This window comes from Lontra canadensis, unplaced genomic scaffold, assembly GCF_010015895.1.
Source record: "Lontra canadensis isolate GAN:19392208 unplaced genomic scaffold, GSC_riverotter_1.0 scaffold34, whole genome shotgun sequence".
Lineage (NCBI taxonomy): Eukaryota > Metazoa > Chordata > Mammalia > Carnivora > Mustelidae > Lontra > Lontra canadensis.
Window position 1 is genome coordinate 4849449 of NW_022631028.1, and position 21968 is coordinate 4871416.

General features: G+C 41.2%; 1 protein-coding gene across 1 annotated transcript in view; it reads right to left on the reverse strand.

Annotated features, from left to right (window-relative positions):
* Window positions 1-21968, reverse strand: part of SUCLG2 (succinate-CoA ligase GDP-forming subunit beta) — a 273815-nt gene that overhangs the window by 222222 nt on the left and 29625 nt on the right. The window contains exon 2 of the mRNA XM_032867349.1: window positions 1079-1220. Coding sequence (XP_032723240.1) covers window positions 1079-1220 — 142 coding nt within the window. The remainder of the gene's footprint in view (window positions 1-1078; window positions 1221-21968) is intronic.

The window sequence follows — 21968 nt, forward strand, 5'->3', positions numbered from 1 at the left end:
GCAAAGAATACACATGTACATCCTTCTAGTGTCCAGATCTATGCTGTCCAGTATGGTAGCCACTAGCCCCACGTATCCATCGAGCTCCTGAAATGTGTCTAATGTGACATGAGATGGGCCGGAAATGTAAAATACAAACCAGAGTCCTGAAGAGTAGGACAGAAACCGGATGTACACTATCTGACTGATAACTGTTTTACATTAATTACATGTTGAAGTAACAGTTTGGATAGAGTGGGTAAACAAAATATATTACTAAAATTAATTTCACCCATTTAATTTTAGTTCTCTTAAAGTGACCTAGAAAACTGTTAAATACTTATGTGGCTCATGTTCTATTTCTACTGGACAGTGCTAAACCAGACTGGCAGTAAAGAGAGTCTGTATACCACCAGAAGGAATATTCATGAAAAAATAGCAGAATCAGATTCCTAATTTCTCAATCTCTAGTTGGGAAATTAATTGGATTTTCTACCACATACCAATGGACAGTCCCCCTTAAAGGCTCACGACAGTACTTGAGGATTAACACATTAGCCTTGATTTCTAGATAAGGAAACTGAGGCACAAGAAGGAAAAGGCACTAATACAAAGTTACAGAGCTGGTAAATAGGAGGGCAAAACCCTGACACAAAGCCAGCCTGGCTTCCAAATGCATGTGCTTCTCCTCCTTCTCCTCCAGTCACTGAGAGAACTTTCTCCATGTTCTAGAGGCTTCAATAAGGATGCCAAATATCTTTCCTGCTTTCCCCTGCTGTGGCCTTCTCTTTGACACTTGACACCATTCACCATTATTTCTCCCAGCCACTAACCCACAGATAAAGAAAACTAGATGAAAGGGTGGCAGAAAAATTCAGGAAAATTACCAGAGTGACAGCTCATACACTGCTATCTCGTAAAAAAGAATCAAGTTTTCCTAATTGGGCTTTTTTTAGCCTTTGCAACTCAAAAGCCCACCATCATATCTGTCTTCGTTAGTAATAACCCATGACAAAGAAAATGCACCTACTGGTTCACTGCTACCTGTGAGGTCACTAACGTGGGCAAGTGTGATTTTACCTGTTGTGAATTAACTTACTTAGTTTCTTAGCAGCCTCCAGAGCTTCCTTTGCAGTGTCTGCTACAATGAATCTTTGAACTCGAACTCCATGATCAGACATGAGCTTCTTGCTCTGGTATTCCTGCAGGTTCAGCTGTCTTCGGGGGGTTAATTGAACTGCCTAGAGAAATTGAGAGAGAGAGAGATAAGAATACTTAAAAATAATAAGAAAAATAATAGTCAACGCATATAGCCAGTCTTACAGGTGCCCTCAAATGACAATCAGCAACACGGGTTTTGTTTAAAAGGGGAATAAATAAATAAATAAATAAATTATTTATGCTTGATTGTTTTCCTAATCAAAAATGTTAAGGAAAACTACATACACAACAAATGGATACAGGTTTAAAGAAATGATGAGAACTGAATTGGGTCTATTACCTAGCTAACAAGAATGTGCCTATGTTAATATCCTAGATTTGACATTGACTAAAACTAAGTAAGATGTCAACATGAGGGCAGGAGGGGGAAGGGCACACAGGACTGTTGCACTTCTTTTGGTGTTTCAGATGAGTCAATAAGTATTTAAGAATAAAAGTTTATTTTTAAAAAATATTAAGAACTCTATTATATAGGATATGCCTCCCGCCATTCCCACCCAAATAAAGGTCAGAGCATTATTTTAATAACTGTGTGCACATCATTAATCATTGTAAGGTATCTTGGGAATTTTTTTTAAACACTTTGAGGTTCAATGGGCCACAGATTAATCCACTTCTTAGTTTTTAATTCCTCAAGGCACAATCACTATGTCTCTAATAATATTCTCTCTCTCACACACCAAATATGAGGATCGTAACCTGAAAACAATCATCATTACTTAAACCACGTCTTAAAAACTGCAACTTGTGTATTAAAGTAACTGTTTAAGCATCATGTAGAGGTGATTTTCCAATACGAACTATCAGTTTCTAATCTGTGCTGAAAGAAAGTAATCAAAGAGCATAATAACGTGAACAAGTAAATTCTTCTCATTTTATTCAGTAAAATCAAAAGTATTCCCAAACTTATACACCCCATTTTTAAAAGGAAAAAGATGAAAAAAAAAAAGAATATATCTAGTTTAATCTCATTTTCAACCATGAGTCATGATGAAAACACAAACACTGCTCACAGAGGATAAGATAACAATGCTATTAATGCATAAACCAAAAAAATCAGTCACAAACTGAATCACAAGATTGGTGGAGGAAAATCACTTGACATACTTCCTAGTGGCTTCTGTTAATGGCCTTGGTGTATGGCCAAGACAATATCGCACAGACCATTAACAGGTCCACAGGGCTTTACAACATGGAACCATTAGGTTTCAGGACCTCAAATTTGTCCTTAAAATGGCACTTTCTTCTGGAATCTCCAAGCTACAATGCACTCATGGATCTCTTCTGGACCAGGGACATTCCAAGAAGGTTCCAGAACACTTACAACTAAACCAGGTTTTACTCAAGGGCAGAGTGTATCTTCAATTTCTTTGTATTTTTAAGAAGAATGTGATGGATGTTTGGCATATGGAAAATACTCAAGAAATACTAGTTAGATGGCCAAATGAATAAACCCTGCCTTTTGTCCTTTTGTTTCCAGCTACAGGTAATCTTTCATTTCCAGAAAGTGACTTTCTCTAAAAACAGAAAAGTAAAAGTTCTTCAGACCTTAAAAAAAACAAAAACAAAAAACTACACACTCGTAAAAAACTCAAATTTCAACATAATTGAGCCTAAAGAAATCTCTCTACTCCAGCATTCTGAATACTGGTAATACTGTTTTAAATGTTGAAGTTATCTACACTTCTTCTTCAGAAATAAATAACATTTGAGTCAAAATAAATTATCAGACAAGGGATGCTCACATCAGATACTGTACGAGTTATTAACTTCATGATTTGTTGATCTTACTTCTGAATTTTTAAGGTCTTGATAAACATTAGTAATTTGAAAAACACAAAATTTCACACATGAACATACTCATTGACTTAAGAGTCTTAATAAAACATCATATAAGAAAAATTAAAGTTTAAGGCATTTACTAAAAGCTTCCTAAAGAAAGAAAAGATTAAACATTAGATATGTACTATATTCTGGGACCATTTTTAAAAGGCAGACGGGAAAGGATCAATAGATTAAGTCTATGTTGACTCATCAACTTAGAGCCATTAACAAGGAGAAGGAAAAAACTACAGTTGAAAAGAGCATGTGAGAGACAAAAAACAGCCACTAAAAACAGTGTGGTCTGGTCAATTCCTTTTCATTAGAACACTCGCTGTATTAATTCTGGATATGTTAATGCAATCTGCTGCAAACTAATTGCAATTGATCCAGAGACCAGCTTTATAGACATATAATACATATTGACCGTTTCTGCATTGACTCAGATGAAAGCCTGCTTAAAGTCTGTTGCTGTTAAATTGAAAACCAACACAGTGAACATAGTTCCAAGCCACTGCAGACACCCAAGCTATCACTCCACAAAGTGATCATTTTACAGAATAATCATCTACCTTTGTCAAACCTAAGCTCAGAAGAGCAGGGTCTGTGGCTAGGTCTAAAACTTCATCACTTCAACTGCATTTACTAAAACTCTGTGGCATATCCAGAGAGGAAAAGGTTAATTCTACTCTGCATTTTCAGGGGGAAGAAAAAGAGAAGAGAAATTTACTAAGTAAGTGGATGGTGTAAAGTACACTGGAAATGTATCCAACGCTGAATCATAAAGGCAACAATAAGAACAGTTTCCTCTCCTTGTTATGGAGCACGGGCCATGTGCTAGGCATTTTGCTAAGCACACACGTTATCTAATAATCAAAATCACTGTGAAAAGTGAAATATTACTACTTCTTCTGCAGCTATGATTAAGGCAAACCAACAAATACCATAGTTAATCTTCCTCCTTCCAGATACTTCCTTGCCTTAGATGAAGTTAGGCACAGCTGCGTAACTAGTTCTGGTCAATGAATCATGAATATACATGGTGTGCAACTCATCTGGACCAACATTTGATTACCAACACCTCCCCACTAAGTTCTCCCTCTCTCTTGACATGGGGCATGGGAACATTTACGTTGGCAGCTGATCTATCAGTCAGGGGTCACGGTGAAGACAGACACATTCCCACGTCCCTCACGATGAATATATAATGAAAAATAATCCCTCGTGGATTTCCAGCCGCTGAGATTCTGGAGAATACTTGTGACTGTGGCGGAACCTAGCCTATCTGTAGCATCCTGATGAATAAAACCATCTTACAAATCCGGAAACCCAGGCTGAGGGTTAAGTCACTGGCCAAAGATCATAGGCAGCTGTCAAGCAGCAAAACTTCTCTAATCCACACTACTGATCTACTGAGTCATACTGTTGGTTCCCTGTGCTTATATTCTGGTCCCACACTCCCAGGGGCCCCCTGATGATAAAGAATGAGACTGGGATAAGTGAGACTGTATTCTTCTCTTCAAAACTTGAGGTCTAAAGGTGGGAAGTAATCTATCTAGGGATCCTCTAGTGAGCCAGAGGGAGGAAGACAACTAGACTATTGCCCTCCTTTCATACAGATTTTGGCAAAGCATCTGTATCAGGAAGAGCATCGTGTTCTCAAAACAGTTGGGGAGGGTGGGCACCTGGGGTGAGTTCCATCTAGATGTTCATGCTGACCTTTCCACAGCTCCCTTCCCTCCCATGTTTCTTCACCAGAGCAAGCACTTCCAAGCTTGGAAGGGAAGTGGGAAATACAACTTAAAAGTATGACATAAAGATTTAAGGGCCTGTGGGAACAAGGAAGCACAGGCAGAAGAAAAAGAATGAAAAATGAGGGGCAAGACAAAGAAAAACAGGAGATAAAAAGACAATGACTAAGCAGGCAAAAATTCATGAGAAAACTCAAAGCACAAAATTAGACAACTACATAGGAAAAAATGACACGACCGAGAAATCATCCTTCGCCCCATGGTTTTAAAATTAGAGGTGTAGAGACTACTGAAATAGCAGCACAGGAGGAGAAAAATCAATAGAGGGAGTCGAGAAAATGTCATTGAGCTGGGCGCCCCCCAAAGGGAGACTCGGTGAGCCACATCTGCCCACTGGCTCTCGGCGCCCCCTCGGTGTTTCTGCCTTCAGCCTGATGCTCACAGCAGTGCTTCTTCACTCAGGAAGGCAGCAGAGTCGAGGCTCAGGAAGAGCTGAAAACCCACTAGGGATCGGGAAAATAGAAATTAAAACAACAATGAAGGTTTCTGACGTCACTGATGAAGGTATGGTGGAACGCACCTCCCCACACGCTCCCCAAAGAGGACACCGGGGCGACCACCTTCAAAACCAATCTGACGGACAGCACTGATGAAAACTAAAACAACCACATGCTCTGAACTGGAACATCTCCTTTTGGGTGCTTAACCTAGCGAAACTTGTGTACCAGAGACATGCACCGGGATCTCATACATAGTGTTGTGTATAATACAGGATAAAGTCGGAAGGTAACCTAGAGGTCTACCAAATAGGAAATGGGCTGAATAAACCACAGTGTATTCTAACAACAGGAAGCATTCAAAACATCTGTGGCAACACAACAGCACCCAGTACGCGGCCCCCCACATCCTCAGTTCCTTTGTAGGTAGCGTGCCGAAACTTTCAAGCAACCATGTACAGTCCTCCAGGCCACTTTTCCCTGGCTGCGAGGTCCTGGGAGCCACGTGTGGAGAGGGTGGAGTCCCAGGGATGAAGCAGCCTGCATCATTGACTTACTGTACAGACTGCTGCCTTGGCCTTGGAGTCATCAGCCGCACACTGGCACGAATGAGAAATAAACCTTTCATGTGTTTACCTCTGAGATCTTGGGAAGAACTTGTAATCACCTCATTGACTAGCCTAGACTGATAAGTATGAACATCGTAACATTGATTGTTCTCCAAGGCACATTACTGAAAGAAAACAGCCAGCTTCTTTCAATATCTAAAATAGAATAACATTTATATTTCCAACACACGTGTCCACACACAAAGCAATGTTCTCTATCTTTTAAGAACAGGGAGAGATATAAGTGCATGCACAGGGAAAGGTCCAGATGAAGTTCACCTCATGCCAGTAAACTTGAGGAGGGCAGACCAGAAAGATGGCAGTCAAAGGGAGATTTACCCTAATCTATAATTTTTAAGACAATTCTCATAGAAAAACATTAATTTATTATTTGTGCAATGAAAATCAATCTACTCAAAAACAACGCTGAGAGGAAGTAATCAAACTCAGGCTTTAACCCAAGCGCACAGCCTGGAGCATCTATTAACTTGTCTGGGAAATGAAGGGCTTGAACCCGCGCTTCAGTATTCAGAATTCAGAATTCAGAATTCAGCAGCAGAATTCTCCAAACGTGGTGTGAAATCAGGCAGGGGAGGGCAAAGGCTTGCATTCTCCGTTACACAGAACGACCACCCCTAATACCAACTCCTGCTGGGAGATAGGAAGAGGCTCTTAAACCTCATTTCAAACTCTCAACTGCAGGGACAACCGTGGAATACAAACAAGGAATTAGCTGTAAACGCAGAGGGAAATATATTCCCTTCTCCTTGCAAGCATGACAAGGAAGGCAGATGCTCAGTGGGCTGTGGCAGGCCAAAAGTTGGTATGTGTTTGTTATATTTTAGTTTTTGCCAATGTTATTCTGTATGTAAATTAGCACCCATAAATCTACCTTAGTCACGTTACCTAGGAAATAGTAGGCTTCAAATAAACGTGTTGGTGCACATGCAAAGACAGATATAACTCAATGTGTCTCAATATGGGTACCACAAAATAAAAGATCTGCTTGCTTAAAACAGTCTTTGATGAAGATGCCACTTCCCTATCACCCTATGTAAGAGAATCAGAGGAATCCTGTTTATAAGAGGAAAATGATAATAATAGCAGCACTAATAATAATAATAAAAATGATAGTGCTTTTCTGTTTAACCCTGAACGTGATTCTATCAACTCCTCCTTCGGAAAGACAACATGCTGAAGACACACAAAAAAGCAACACCGTGCTACAAGCCTAAACCTATGGAAAAGGAAAAAACGCGGTCAGATGTGGAAGAAAGTGAAGGAACCTCGGTACCAACACTCTGCTACAGTTTACTGTATGTTCAGGCTAAAGTAGGGGGCCTTAATTTGGAGTCACCCTTGGAAATACAACATCCCTTTTATCTAGAACTGGCATGTTCCTGACCCTTCGCCGTTTGAGGTTACCCCCACTTTGCACAGAGAAAGGAAATGAACTCACCAATTACTCAGTGCCCTGCGGCTGAGTTCATATGCTCTAGCAGGTGCACAGAGACCGTGGTCATTTACAAAGAGGAGGAGACTAACAGGCCCCTCCTCACAGGCTGCTCTGAGGATTAAATGAGTTAATACGTACAGAACTACTGGAATAGTGCTCAACAGATCATAAGTACTCAAAAGAATTCTCTGTTGTTGTTATTATTTTTTAAGAATTTATTTAAGGGAGTGCTTGGGTGGCTCAGTGGGTTAAAGCCTCTGCCTTCGGCTCAGGTCATGGTCTCAGGGTCCTGGGATCCAGCCCCGGGCTCTGCCCAGTGGGGAACCTGTTTCCCCCTCTCTCTCTGCCTGCCTGTCTGCCTACATGTGATCTCTGTCTGTCAAATATGTATTTGACAGAGAGAGAGACAGCAAGAAAGGGAACACAAGCAGGGGAGTGGGAGAGGGAGAAGCAGGCTTCCCACGGAGCAGGGAGCCCGATTTAGGGTTCGATCCCAGGACCCCAGGATCATGAGCTGAGCCAAGGTAGACACTTAAGCACTGAGCCAACCAGGCGTCCCTCTGCTATCATTATTTAATGTAGAAATACAAAGGGGGAGAGAAAGTATAACATGGAGACACTAAAAAATCCCTAAAATAAAAACAGTAGGTGATCCCATCAGTGATAAAGAAGTGCCTACAGTGTCCTGCTGTTCGCTTTAAACACATCTGGAAAAATATTTTTAAAACTCTAATGGTGGAATCTCTATACTTAAATCACTCAACAGCCACAGAAAGGGAAAGGACAGTAATTTATAAAAGGAAGGCCTAGACAAAGCTAATTAAAATGTGCCATTTGTGCTAAGTGCCTTGACTTTCTGTCTCATTTGAGCCAGGGCACTCCCACCTCACAGATGAACAAATGCATCGTCTATGGCTACTCAGCCAGGTGAGTGGAGTCAGGATTTGAATCCCAGTCTAAAAAACCCATGAGCTTTCTATTATTCCAAACGATTCTTTTTTATTTTTATTCTTTATTTTTTTTGGTGCGAAGGGGCAGGGGTCAGTCTGTGAATCCATATCAGTAAAAAGGACTTGGAAGGACCACAGACAAAAACCATACTCCCGACCTAAAAATACAGTGTTCCATTTAAAAGGAGGGAAGACAAGGCAGCTGACAAAGTGAGAGCACTAATGGGGGGCAGGAGGGCCGTCCCGAAACATTGGTACAGAAGGAATGTGCAATTTCACAAGAACAGGAGGCTGGAGAAGCAAAGTCACATTTCCTGATGAAGAGAAATAAGAATTAGGCTTCTCTTTTTTTTTTTTTTTAAGATTTTATTTATTTGACACAGAGAGAGAGAGAGAGAGAGAGATCACAAGTAGGCAGAGAGGCAGGCAGAGAGAGAGAGAGGGGGAAGCAGGCTCCCCGCCGAGCAGAGAGCCCCACGTGGGGCTCGATCTCAGAACCTTGAGATCATGACCTGAGCCGAAGGCAGAGGCCTAACCCACTGAGCCACTCAGGTGCCCCTACACTTCTCTTTATAAGAGATCAGACTAGGATTAGATGGGAAGCCTGGGCCACTTCTGCTTCTCTAGCTCTGTGTCTCTGATAGTACCACACCTGCCTGTCTAAGGACCCCACAGTAATGAGGGGGCAGAATCTGTTAAAATATATATAGGGGCACCTGGGTGGCTCAGTGGGTTAAAGCCTCTGCCTTCAGCTCAGGTCATGATCCCAGGGTCCTGGGATCGAGCCCCACATCGGGCTCTCTGCTCAGTAGGGAGCCTGCTTCCTCTTCTCTCTCTGCCTCCTTCCTCCTCTCTCTCTGCCTGCTTCTCTGCCTACTTGTGATCTCTGTCTGTCAAATGAATAAATAAAATCCTTAAAATATATATAAATAATATATATTTACATATTTATATCTCCTGTCCTACCAGGAAAGAAATGAAAGTTCAACTTTCAGACCATCCAGAAACTGGATCATAGCATTCATGATTAGGATTAATGCTTCTTGACAAAATCTTCTATTTTTAAACCAAACTGAATTCTAGCTAACATGCAGGAGTGCCGTGAAGTTACAGAAACTCTACTATACACTTGACGAGCATTACCCCATTTAATTCTCACAACAACCCTACAAGGAAGAAACTGACAGAAGTCCATTTTACAGATGGGCAGAGTGAGGCTCAGAGAAGCTAAGTGCTGCTAAGACTAACAGAGACACTTAGAGGCAGGGCCATTTTTCAAATGCAGGTGTGCCTGACTCCACAGTCTGCTCCTCAGTGAAACACTAACAGTGAACGCCCCCTCCTGCCAGTCCACAAAAGTGGGCCCTAAGCAATGACAGGGGCAGGAGAAGAAACCGGTGGCAGTGTATAGATTTCACTGCAGAAAGGTACGGAGCTGTCCCGAATATGAGGCTGGAGGGGAAAATGGGAAGTTCTGAATGAGAGAAAGCTTCCTGGATGGGTTTCACTAAGGCAAAAGAATTAAGATTCTCAAAGATACCACCTTCTTCTTTTTATCCTAGGTTCAGCAGGAAAGCAGCATGTTTTTTTTAAGGAACAAGGAAAGGTAAAACTCTTTGTAGTAAGGACAAATGCCCAAAGGAGAGTTCATTCCATAACTCTGTGCTGCTGCTCTGCCAGCAGCAAGAAAGAAGGGGACGGGAAAAAAATACAACCTTGATAAACATTAGCATATTAACACAACAGCAGAAACAAATGTATAAGGCACTAAAAATACTAAACAGCATCATTTCAAAAATGCCTGCCCATCCCCTAGGGGAGTGTGTGCCACCTCAACTATGTTGCAGAAGAAAATCACCTTAATTTTATACGGTGAACAGAAGTGGGCGAGATTAATTTACATGAAGAAAGAAAACAAATTTAGAGTAAATATATACATGCATTTAACTCCTTCTAAGGAAACCGGCAGAATCTGTACTTTGTTCATTCCCTTGAACAGTTTGCTACTGGGCATTTATAACGTAGTCATAATATAATGAGGTCTACTGGTCAACAGCACAGACAAGGTCTTTGCTGTCACAGAGTTCAGGTCCTAGGAGGGGAGGCAGAGAGGAAGACGTGAACACAGAAGTGGAGAATGTACTGACAGAGTGAGAAGTGCTCTGGAGGAAATAACGTATACACGAGGAATTATTGAGGCAAAGGGCACACTGTGTGATGACCTGGGAGGAAAGGCCACCTGTGCAAAGACCTCAAGATAGAATGGAGAGAGGCATGTGCAGAAGCCGAGGAGAAACCTAGCAGGTGTGGTCCAAGGCCCTGAGGCAGGAAAGGGTTAGCAGGGGCAGGAGCTAGTAGGGAATAGGTCAGAGAGGAGCGGAGAAAAGGGAGCAGGGACCAGACCGTGAAGGGGCGTGGAAGCTGCAGCCCAAAGTTTAGATGTTATTCACTCAGTTTTAAGTGGGGGAGTAAGATCAAATTCACATTTTGGAAAAGTCACTGTTTTCTGTTTAGAGAAGGGAACTCATTATGAGAGCCCAGTTAAACCAGCCCAGAGTCAGCCAGCTTTTTCTATAAACAGCAGAACAGAAAGAGTAAAGAGGAAAGAGTCAAATAGGAAATCTGGCTTTGAGGCCAGAGAGTCTCTGCTGCAACTCCACCTTTGTCGCAAAAGCAGGCAGAAATAATATATAAAAGAATAGGCATGGCTGTGTTCCAGCAACGCTTTATTTGCAGAAACAGTTTTGGCTGAGACTAGTTTGCAGACCCTCAACTAAATAACAGAGAAGAGCGGAGGAAGTAGAACAGGGAAATGAAGGGATTCAGGGTATAGTTTGGTGATGAAGCAAAACCTACTCATGAATTAGATGTGGGCTTTAAGGTAAAGGGGAATCTAGTATTAGATATAAACACACACACTGACACACACTTGACACAGTTATATAAACCCAGTGAATTTTATGTACCTGCTAACTATAAAGGAAACATTTCTTTAGCAACAATCTTACCTTGGATTTTTTGCCCAAACTGGCCTTTGCATCACACTTAATTTTTGAGAGTCCCATCCATCATTCCACTATATAAGAGCTTCTTGGTCTTTGATCTTACAACCATCTTCCATTATTTACTATTAATCCCAGTGGGCAACATGCAAACTGCCCTGCTTTGGCCCCATCTTGCTACACTGGCCCATCTGCTGCTTCTTTCCAAGGAGAAAATACGAGGCCTCCCTGGATTAAAGAAACATCATGTAAGAGGGAGAACAGGAGGGAGGGAGGGAGAGAGGGATGGAAGGAGGAGGGAAAGCAGTCAGGCATCAGAATTATTTTGAGCTGAGGGTAACTGAAAAGCAGACACAAGAAAAAGTCTCTGCTCCCTTTTTCCCTCCACCCAAAAAAGCAGGATGATTCTTAATCATGAGACAAATCTACACTCTTAATCCAGAGACTAAGTCATAGTCTCTTAAGTCTATTAAGCCATAGTGACTTAATCACAGGAGTCACCATAACAAACTTTACTAACCCTTATCTTCCATTAGCATCCCCATAGATTTACCTTCCTACAATTTGCTGCCCCTAGAAGTTCAAAGTCCTTTTCCTTTGTCTTAGCACTTCTCTGCAAATTTACTGTTCTTCTATTAAGATGCAACATCAACCAAAGTTCTGTCCACTCCTTTGAGTCACAGATGGGTGAGTGTTCCCAGGGATACATGTACCTGTTAATAAACTTGTTTGTTTTTCTCTAGCTACTCCGTCCCTTAGTAGACTAATCTGCAGGACCTCAGTCAGTGAATCTAAGACAAGTAAAGGGAAAAGTGTTTTCCTCATCTACATATACAAGTTGTCATATCCAAAGTTTAGAAGGTGACATGTCAAGTTTAGTATAGTAATGCTATGAGAGAGTCAGAGAAGGCCCTGGGTTTGGGGAAGGGGCACCAAGAGATTTCAACTTCATCAATTAGACTTTACATGTTTTACTAAAAATGATCTAAGCAAAGACAAGAAAATGGCAATATTTAAAACTTCTTCATACTGGACACACAGATGACTATGACATTAATCTCAACGTTCTGCATTTTCTCTAAATAAAAATAATTATACATTTAGTATAATAAATTTGATAACTATACAATTCCATAAAGAAGGATTTATTAATCAATAAAATGAAAAAAGTAAGGTATGAAACATAATTTTAATTAGGAAAAAGTAAGAAAATTAGATCCAGAAGAACCCTGAGATCATGGCGGACCAGCAGCTCATGATGAGTACCTGAGGCCTTGAGGTGTTACTCCACCTGCTACCAAGCTGGCACTGCTTCAACAAGCCAGTGTGAAGCTTAGGCACTGCCATCCACGTGCTTAGGCACTGCCCTTCCTGCACTCTGATACTGCATCTTTGTAGAACACATGAGCTCAGGGAAGGAGCGGTAGACACTGGCTCTCATCTATGGACTGCCTAAGGCTTCAGCCAAGTGCCTTGGTTTTATGACCATTTTATGTTCACAAAAATCTGGCTTATGGCAAAAGTGAATAACTCTGGAAGTTATGTCCCAAAAATTAGGTCACTGTTTCATCCCACAAAAGTGTGTGTGTGTGTGTGTGTGTGTGTGTGTGTGTGTACGCATGATTTCTTCAACTCACTCAAGTGAATCTTGCTATCAGTGTCTCTCTGGTAGCAAAAGGGGGGTTTAAGATTCTAAAAATAGTCTCAAGTATAGTGCTAACCTGAAATCAAATTCAAAAGATATAATAATAGAACAGCCATGAGCTCAACCTTGATCAATCTGAAGCCATTAATTGCTCAGCTAACCCCAGCCATTTTTTTTTACACATTTACATGGGCATCAGAGCAGAATATTACTCTCACTACTTTTGAAGATCAGAAGGGAAAATACTACATATTTTTCCTCAACCACATTCAGTAAAAACATCATCAGTTATGAAAAGACCTAGAGGGGTGTTTTTCAAGTTCTCAACCTGGAATGAGCTTGTGAAGCATGGCTATTAGTAAAACAGAATACCTAACCTTCCAGGATTGCTGGGAGGAAACATACATGTAAAGTATGTGATGGGGCTTTGTCATACATGTGTTCAGCATAGCCATGACAATGAGTCAAATATGACATCTGAGTGCATCAGATCTAGCTCCTTCATAAAGCCCTGCCCCCTTCCTTCCTCCACCCCCTTCAGTTCCCAATTTGTTAGGCCTCCTCAAATTACTCCCAAAAGTCCCATCCAATAAATTCAGGGAAAGCTTGCAAGGGGCAGACTTTATTTCAATCAACCCACTCATGTTCCTTCTAACAATCTAATAGCGCTTAATAGTTCAGGATACATTTGAGTTTAATGGGATTTACCTGATAGAAATAGACTTCTCATCGCTTCTTTATAGTGGCAGTTTTGAGCGACCTAGCTAACTCAGTCTCACGGGTTCGCCTGTCACCTTGGCGTGCTGAAGAAATGACTCAGAGAGTAGTAAACGAGCGACCTTTGCTGGAGAAATTCCTGAGACTGTCTCTTTGACATTTTGAAGGTTTGCTGTACAGAATGGTAATTGGTGTCTGCAAGGTTCCAAGTCCACTATTTGTGTTTAGAAATTGATTCCATTCTTGTTGATGAATAAAATATTGCCACTATGAAAAACTAGTCTTAGAATTTTCTATTAAGAAAGGTGACAACATTATAGAAAGTACCCCTTTTTTCACATTTCCATTGTCAGAATCCCCATTTACAGAAGAAATTACAATCTCAAGTATTAAATCCAATCGCCCTCCCCAATACTCTACATTTAATGGCCTAGTTATGAAAGAAAAGTGAACGCCAAATCTTTCAATTCACATTAGTCATCTCTTCTCGGGCAATAATTTGACTTTCTTTAGCCTGAGTGGGGGCGGGGGGGAGAATCACAAAATCTTACTTATATCTGTGCAAGTAAACCACAGAAGTAAAATTCAGGCAAGCTTTCAGGAAACTTGGTAACATGAAAATGAAACTTCAAAATAATCCCTGAAAAGATAATTTATATATAGTGTACAGTACATGGCATTCACTATCCTCCAGAAAACTTTTGAAATTACTGTCATTCATTTGAAAAGTCCACTGTAATGACAGAAAAATCCAAAAAGCACACACAGACAAGAGGACAATCTGACCCTTGCAAAACAGACAATCTGACACTTTATATCCAAGCAGCAAAGAAAATAATATTCTAACCGTAGCATATCCTCTCAAAATTGGGAGATTCAATAAAAGCAAAGCAATCTGAAGAATGTTTAATCCTCATCGTTTTTCTTTTAGGAACCTACACTACAAATTAACAACTGGTCCAAACCAGAAGCTAACAGAAAACAATGAGACACAAAAGAGCAAAATATGACATTTGCTCTGTAATGTCCTGATGACAGGTTCAGGAGCTGATAGTGAGAAATGGGCTTAAGAGGGAGAGGTGAAGACTCGGGCTGTCTTTGCCTAGGCCACTTCTGCCAAGTGACCTTTCAACCTTGTTTACTTCATGTTGAACGAGAGTATCAGCCATCACAACCTTACAAAGTTGTTGGAAAGTGAAATAAAAGATTTCCTTTTTCAATGGGGTCTGAGAGCAAGAAGCAACCCCAAGGCAAGAAATGCTACCACTGTGGAAATATGGTGTTCCGTTACTTTCCAGCTAGCCAGATCCAGCCAGTATCCAATAGCTACCGAAGGATAAATATCTCCTCTCTTGAGGACTTTCTTCTTTGTTTCAATGAAGGCAGACAGTCATCTAAAAATTCAACTCTATAGATTCTGCTACTGTTGAGGCACTAGACCCTCCCAAGACAGAGGAAATACCCCCAAGGAAGTGCTGCCACATTGAAGGCTGAAGAAGTAACCTGACACCTTGTGATCAACCCCCAAGAATAATCCACTTGGACACAAAGAATCACATACTCCACAGGGCCAGACATAGTGCCAAGCAGAGAGGGGTACAGAAAGGAAGAACTCGAGTTTGGAACAATACATCTAAACAAATTATTCATGGAAGCACTGGGGAAAATAATAAAGAAGGCAGTGGGTGCCTGGCAAACCAGAAATTGAGAGGAATCCCTGAAGAACTGCAGGCAAATAAGAAATAGATTGAAGTAGAATCCCACAGCTAAAAGAGCGCAGGATAGGACTTTACCAAAGGTGGAAATAGCTCTGGTTATATTTTAAACCTGAAAGCTAGAGACACAGAGGACAGAAGAGGCACTGACACAATATTAGGAAGACCAGTGTAGCACAGGGTATGCTCCTAGACATAAACAGTAACTGTGGGGCATGGGGGCCCAAGAGATGACACTGTGCCCCAGGTGACTTCTGACACATTGGGGGAAACACAGTTAAATGGCACCTACCACGTGGCCACACCCTTTGTACCTCTCCCACAGTTACTGATGTTGGGCTGCTCTAAGCTCAGTATCAAGAATTTTTAAACAATGGAGCCCACCGACATCATCAAAGAGAAGCAAACAGAAGAACTAACACCTGAAGAAAAAAGTTCACAGAGGATACAACACAAAGCCACTCTGAGAAGTACAATAAATCAGAGAGATATGAGAAGACATTATAACCACCAAAATATTAACTACAAATCTCAAAACTTTAAAATTGACCATTGAAAAAAAGGGAGAGGCAGTGTTAAAAATAGGAGGAATATAATCAGAAAGCAAATTTGTGAGCTAGATATTAAAGAAGGAAGGTTCATGGTCACATATTTGGAAAATACATAACTTTGCTTTCCTTAGTTAGAGATTTCTCAATATACGTCTTATTAAAGGTCCTGAGAAGTCCAACCATTAAAAAAAAAAATCAATGTAACTATATTTTATACAGTTTTCCCACACTTGGGCCCTATTAACGATGTGCTGGTTATTAAGCTATTATTATTATTATTATTATTATTATTATTATTTTATCAGCTCCAAAACCTCTCTTCTAGGTGCTCACCACTTGGTGGGCTGAAACTCTACAAATTACTTGCCAGCTGGCTTCCTACTAGGTTGCACTAATGTGGGGCACCACTGAGAGTCTAACAGGCTGGAGGACAGAGAAAGTATCTGCTCCTTCTAGTTTGCCTGGTGTTCTAGCATCAGAGTCCCAGCCCCAGCTCTTTGACCTAACGAGTAGCAGTTGCTTCCAAGAGCAGTTAGGTGCTGTTAATAGGTTCTTCCAGCATTCCCCAACCAGCCTCAGAGCCATGGGAACCAGCCAGGCAGTGCCTCTGCCTTCCTTAATGCTCTGGGTTCCCACTCTGCAGGATGCCCCCTTCCATGTTTCCAAGCTCTACCAGAGTCCCAACTGTTTCCATTTTTTCCAGGCATGGTAGCTACTCCTGTGGTTACAAGCTCCGCTTGAGTCAAGAGTCTTTTTGCCCTTGTAGTACTTCCTTAATCAACTCTCTAGGTTAAATCATCCCTGTTAAAATAACTAGTGTAGTTTCCTTATTTCTGACTAGATCCAAATGATCAAAACAGGAGTTGAAAGGAATGTATGAATACAGAGCAATTTGGTCAATGCTTCTCCCTATTTCATACATTCTAACCTGTAACTAATATTATATACTTACAGAATTAGGACACCACCTCCATCCAGCAAACACTTGTTTTTTCAAGGACGAATGCCCAATACCTAAAGCACTGCAAGACACGCAGTAGGTATTCACTTCAGTTTTTTACTGAATGAATGCATGTATGAACGTACAACACGGACGAAGGTAGACCTACCCCCAGAGTCTCTCAGGATGACAGCTGGAAGGGATATTTTGATAAGATATTTGGGGCAAATGGATGAGACACCCAGAAGGGCGTGGTCAATCAGCCACAGAGGGTCCCTAAACTCACCCAGAAGAGAAGGTAGTTGACTACAGGGCTTTCTGATGAGCAGAAATACAAGTCTGGGGACAGAGTGAACTGTTGCCCACAACACAGCTTCAGGGGAAAGGCTGAGAGGGAAAGAGAAAAGAAGGAACAAGAGATACACTTCACAAGAAAGTCTGAGGTAGGCTGTCACGGGTTTGCCAAGCCTCAACATTTCCCCTCAGCATAATCTGGTTCACTGACGCTTTGGCATAAGAACATTCTTCCTGTCAAGTATAAAGAAATACTGAGCTCTACAGTAAGTTATGCGCTGCACATGATGATGTTTCCCAATACCAAACATATGTCGTTCTTCACCAACTCTAGATGTCCAGCAACTCAACTCTGTCGCTAACTCCCAGAATCAGCGCAGACCTCACAGTTTAAGAGCTTGGCCACGCAAGATGACCCCCACTTCAGACAACAGCTGCAAATGAGGTTCTTTGCCTACCCACACTTCTTCCCAGCCAACTACAAATGCAGAGATGCCCATGAACCCCTCCTCAAGTTTGGTAGTTCATTAAGATAACTCCTAGAACTCAGGAAAGCATTTCACTTACTACTAACAAAGATACAATTCAGCAACAGCCCAATGTGAGAGATAGAGAAGGCAAAGTATAGCTGCTCTACCCTCTCTGGACACACCACCTTCCAGGCAGAACTGAGATGAGTTCACCAAACTTGAAGCTCCCCTAATCTCCTTGTTTCAGAGTTTTATTTGAGGTTTCATTACACAGGAATGACTGACTACGTGACTGCCCACTGCTGATTGAATGCCATCATCTCCAGGCCCCCGTCCATACCCAAAGATGGGGTGAGGGAGGGGACTGAAATCTCCAACCTTCTAAGCTCCCCCAGCCAATCCCCAGAAACCACCTAAGGTGTTTAGAGAGCATACACTCAGGTGTGGGTAAAGGGGCTTGTTCAAATAACAAAAGATATTCCTACCACTCAGGAAATTCCAAAGGTTTGGGGGCTTTGTGTCAAAGACCAGATACATATTTTGTTATTGTGCCATGTGTCATGTGATAGAAAAATATCCTGCAATCCTAAAGACACAAAAGGTAAGTGTTATGATACAGACATGAAATGCGTCTTGTGCTTGTTAAGAAAGGATTTAGAGTACTGTAACTATATAAGGCACAAAGCCCCATTTATTATAAAGAAGTGAAACCAATTTTATGAAGCCACATGAAAAATCACTCCTAATTATCTGTTCTACATATTTCAAAAAAGTGTTAATATGAATTCTAATTGCACTGTATTGCTTATATTATTTGTAAGAAACATAAAGGCCTTAGTTACAAATGTATTAAGAACAGAGCTAGAGAAAATCATGTTGTCAAAAAGAAAACCACAGGTCCAAAATGACATTACTTGGGCCAGACCAAGTCACCAAACCAGGGCTTAATACCTAACACCTAACTACAGTTTCAACCTACTCCAGAGTAAGTCTTAACCTGTCAATCAATTATTTTCTGAAAAGCACCAATTATAAAATCTGTCACATGGACCATCTCCATCCTCCAAAGGAAGATGAGGTAGGTATTTTGCATAAAAAAGACCTCCTATCCTTTGCCACTAAGGGATGGAGATCTTGCCTGAAACAATCCTTTCTTTTCTTTAGCTTATAACTGTCTTGCCCCCGCTCCCATAATAAATTCCATTTTGGACATCTCTTAGGAGGACACAGCTATTTTCTAGAAGAGAGGCTGCCCAATTCATGGATCAATTAATAAAGCCAATTAGATCTTCAAATTTACTTGACTGACTTGAGTTTTTTTAACAATGTAAAATGTAGACATTGGTGATCTCTGTTACCTAAAAAGATAAAATACTGATAGCCAAAAATATGAAACACAGAATACCATCAATTCCCTGTCTTTGGAAAACCCTTAGAATGAAAAGATATCGACATGAACGTTACAAGCGTTTAATGACAATGACTGTGTGGGATAAACAGCCTAAATGTGGTTTTGTAGCAAGGTGTCAAGCTAAATGTCCATTCATTTGATAAGCCTTTCTTGAATTTTTACATATTTTACTCTAAGTATCTGACATATTAAGATAAATGGCAGTCTCTGTTCTTGAGGCATTCCTGGGGGCAAGGATGAAAGATGTACAATACTTGTGCCAGTCTTCTCTGAAGGTGAACTTATGACAGACATCACTAATCCACTGCCCTCACTGACCCAAAGAATAGCCTTCACCTCAAAATCCTCATCACACGGAGCTTCGCTGGATCCCATCAATACAAGCTGAAATGCCAGGTAAAACCTACTTGCCTAGTGTCTCCATCCACTCCTGCTGTTATAACAAACCACCACAGATTGGGAGGCTTAAACAAGACATTTATTTCTCATAGTTCTGGAGCCTGACTGCCAGCATGGTTGGGTTCTGGCAAGAACTCTCTTCCCAGCTTCTAGACAACTGCCTTCTTGCTGAGAAAAGGAGCCTCTCTCTACTTATAAGGCCACTAATCCCATTCATGAGGGCTTTATCTTCATGACTTAGTTTCCCCCCAGGGGCCCAACTCCAAATACCATCACACTGGGTATTAGGCCTTTAACATAAGACTTTGGGGGAAACATAAACACTCAGTCCGTAGCACCTAGAACACTAAGTCTTAATCAACTTATACAGTGCTAATGCTTTAGTATTCTGTCTCACCATGTATGCATTGTCTGTAGCTGGTTTGGGACTACAACCACAGAGCTGTCACAACAGAGACCAGATGGCTGCAAAACATAAAACATCTACTATCTGCTCTTATAAGAAAATGTTTGCTGATCCCTGTCCTATATTTGAGAGATGGGGAAAAAGTCCTTGAGAGTCCAGAGAAGGAACCTGCATCCTTATGCCTTCCCACATCAGCACTTGAGAGTCCCACAGGTGAGATTTCTTCCTCAGTAGCTTAGCAGCTTCCCAGTGTAGATAAAATAAGACATTGCTTTAAGTCAGAAGAACCTGTGGATTTTGATGAGCCTCTCTGACTGTCATCAGCCTGCCAGCAATGCCTCTTCTCATCAGTCCAGATCACGGGAGAAGAGGATGAAGACCTGGTCTACTTCAAGAGGCACAAGGGAAGGGAGGGGAAGATGCTGGTTATGCTATTTTATTTCCCAACTGAAAAGATGCAAAACAGCCCACGGATTAAGTCAGACTGTGATTCCATGAAAGGAAATAAAGATGGGAAATTTCATCCAGGGACTATCAAATCCAAGTTTTCAGCACATGTTCAGCACACTGCCACACACACATGGCTTACGTGAGAACAGTTCCTTCTCTGAATTACGAAAGTTAAAGCAGCATGAGAAGCTCCAGATTGTGAATTTCATTTTTCTAAACCATTCCATGGCAATTCCAGAAGTGCTCCTTCTCCTCACACTAATATCATTTTTATTATCAGACTATCTCAGGAGTAGACACTAATTTTCACAAATCCTCATCTATTTTAAGTGCTGAAAAGACTGTGTCCCATTTACTGATGGAGAAAGAGGACTATGAGTACACTTCCCTAGCCCCCTCCCATCAATGAATGACCAGCCCTAGTCCCAGAAGCAGCAGCACCAGCTTTTTCCCATATAACACCTGCCTATCTCAGGTTACCAAATAAAGAGTCTTTAAAAAGTCTGTTCACATTTATAGGTGTGACTTTTATAAAATAAACCATATGTACACACATCTCACCCAAAACTGGGAGAGGTGTTTTCTTCATGGGAAGGGCATACAGTGGGAGAGATGTCATTTTTACTGTAATATCTTATGTATCTTTTAGAATTTTGTACCAAGGGCATACATTACCTTTGCAAATAAATAGTTTTCTCTGGAAAACCTTTCTGGATTCCCTAAATCAGAGGTCAGCAAACTATAGTAACTGGGCACATTTGCCCACTTGCCTATTTTTATAAGGAAAGTTTTACTGGAACACAGGCACACCTATTATCCATCTACATTTTGTCTGGCACAGCTTTCACACTGTAATGTCGGAGTGGTTACAACAGAAAATGTATGGCCCAGAAGCCTAAAATATTTACACTATGGTTCTGTACAGAAAGTTTGCTGACCCCCACCAAAACCCATATTGGCACTCCCCTCCCAAGCTAACTGTGCTCACTTATAGTCCATCATATGCCCTCAGGGCATCTCCCAAAGCACAATCATGTATTTGTAAAATTCGTTAATATCTAGCATTTCGCATGAGATTATAATGGTCTCCAAGGCGAAAACCATGCCTGATACACTCACAAATGCATCCCCATGCCTGTATAGTCCTGGCATGGAAGAGGTGTTTTATAAGTATTTGCTAAATGATAGTTCATTGATTAGATATATAAGGACCACTGATAAAATGACCCTCGATCTAAAACTGGGGTCACTGACTTGCCTTTATGGCAGATAAATAACAGTGGTATTCATGACAGTAAAATATATTAGACAAGGCCAGGCACGTCCCTGGACTAACAGTTCACTAGTTGTGTTTCCAGAATTATACAGATATCGGCCCACTTGCCCATCATTTATCTCTAAGACTCCAAAGCTGAGAAGTCTCTCTCTCTGCATTCTGCTGCATATTATCCACAAATGGCCCAATGAGGAAGTAGAGAAAAGACTCTCCAGAGATGCACTTCAGAGCATACACATTGAGCACCTACTATGTGCCAGGCAGCATACTGTAAGGACTCTGGAGACAGAGACCTGCTTTTGAGCCCTGGCCCCAGTATGAGAGTGACCATAACCATACATAAGAGATGACCAGGGAAGACAGCTCCATCCCAGTGCTTTCATTTCATTTCATTTCATTTCATTTCATT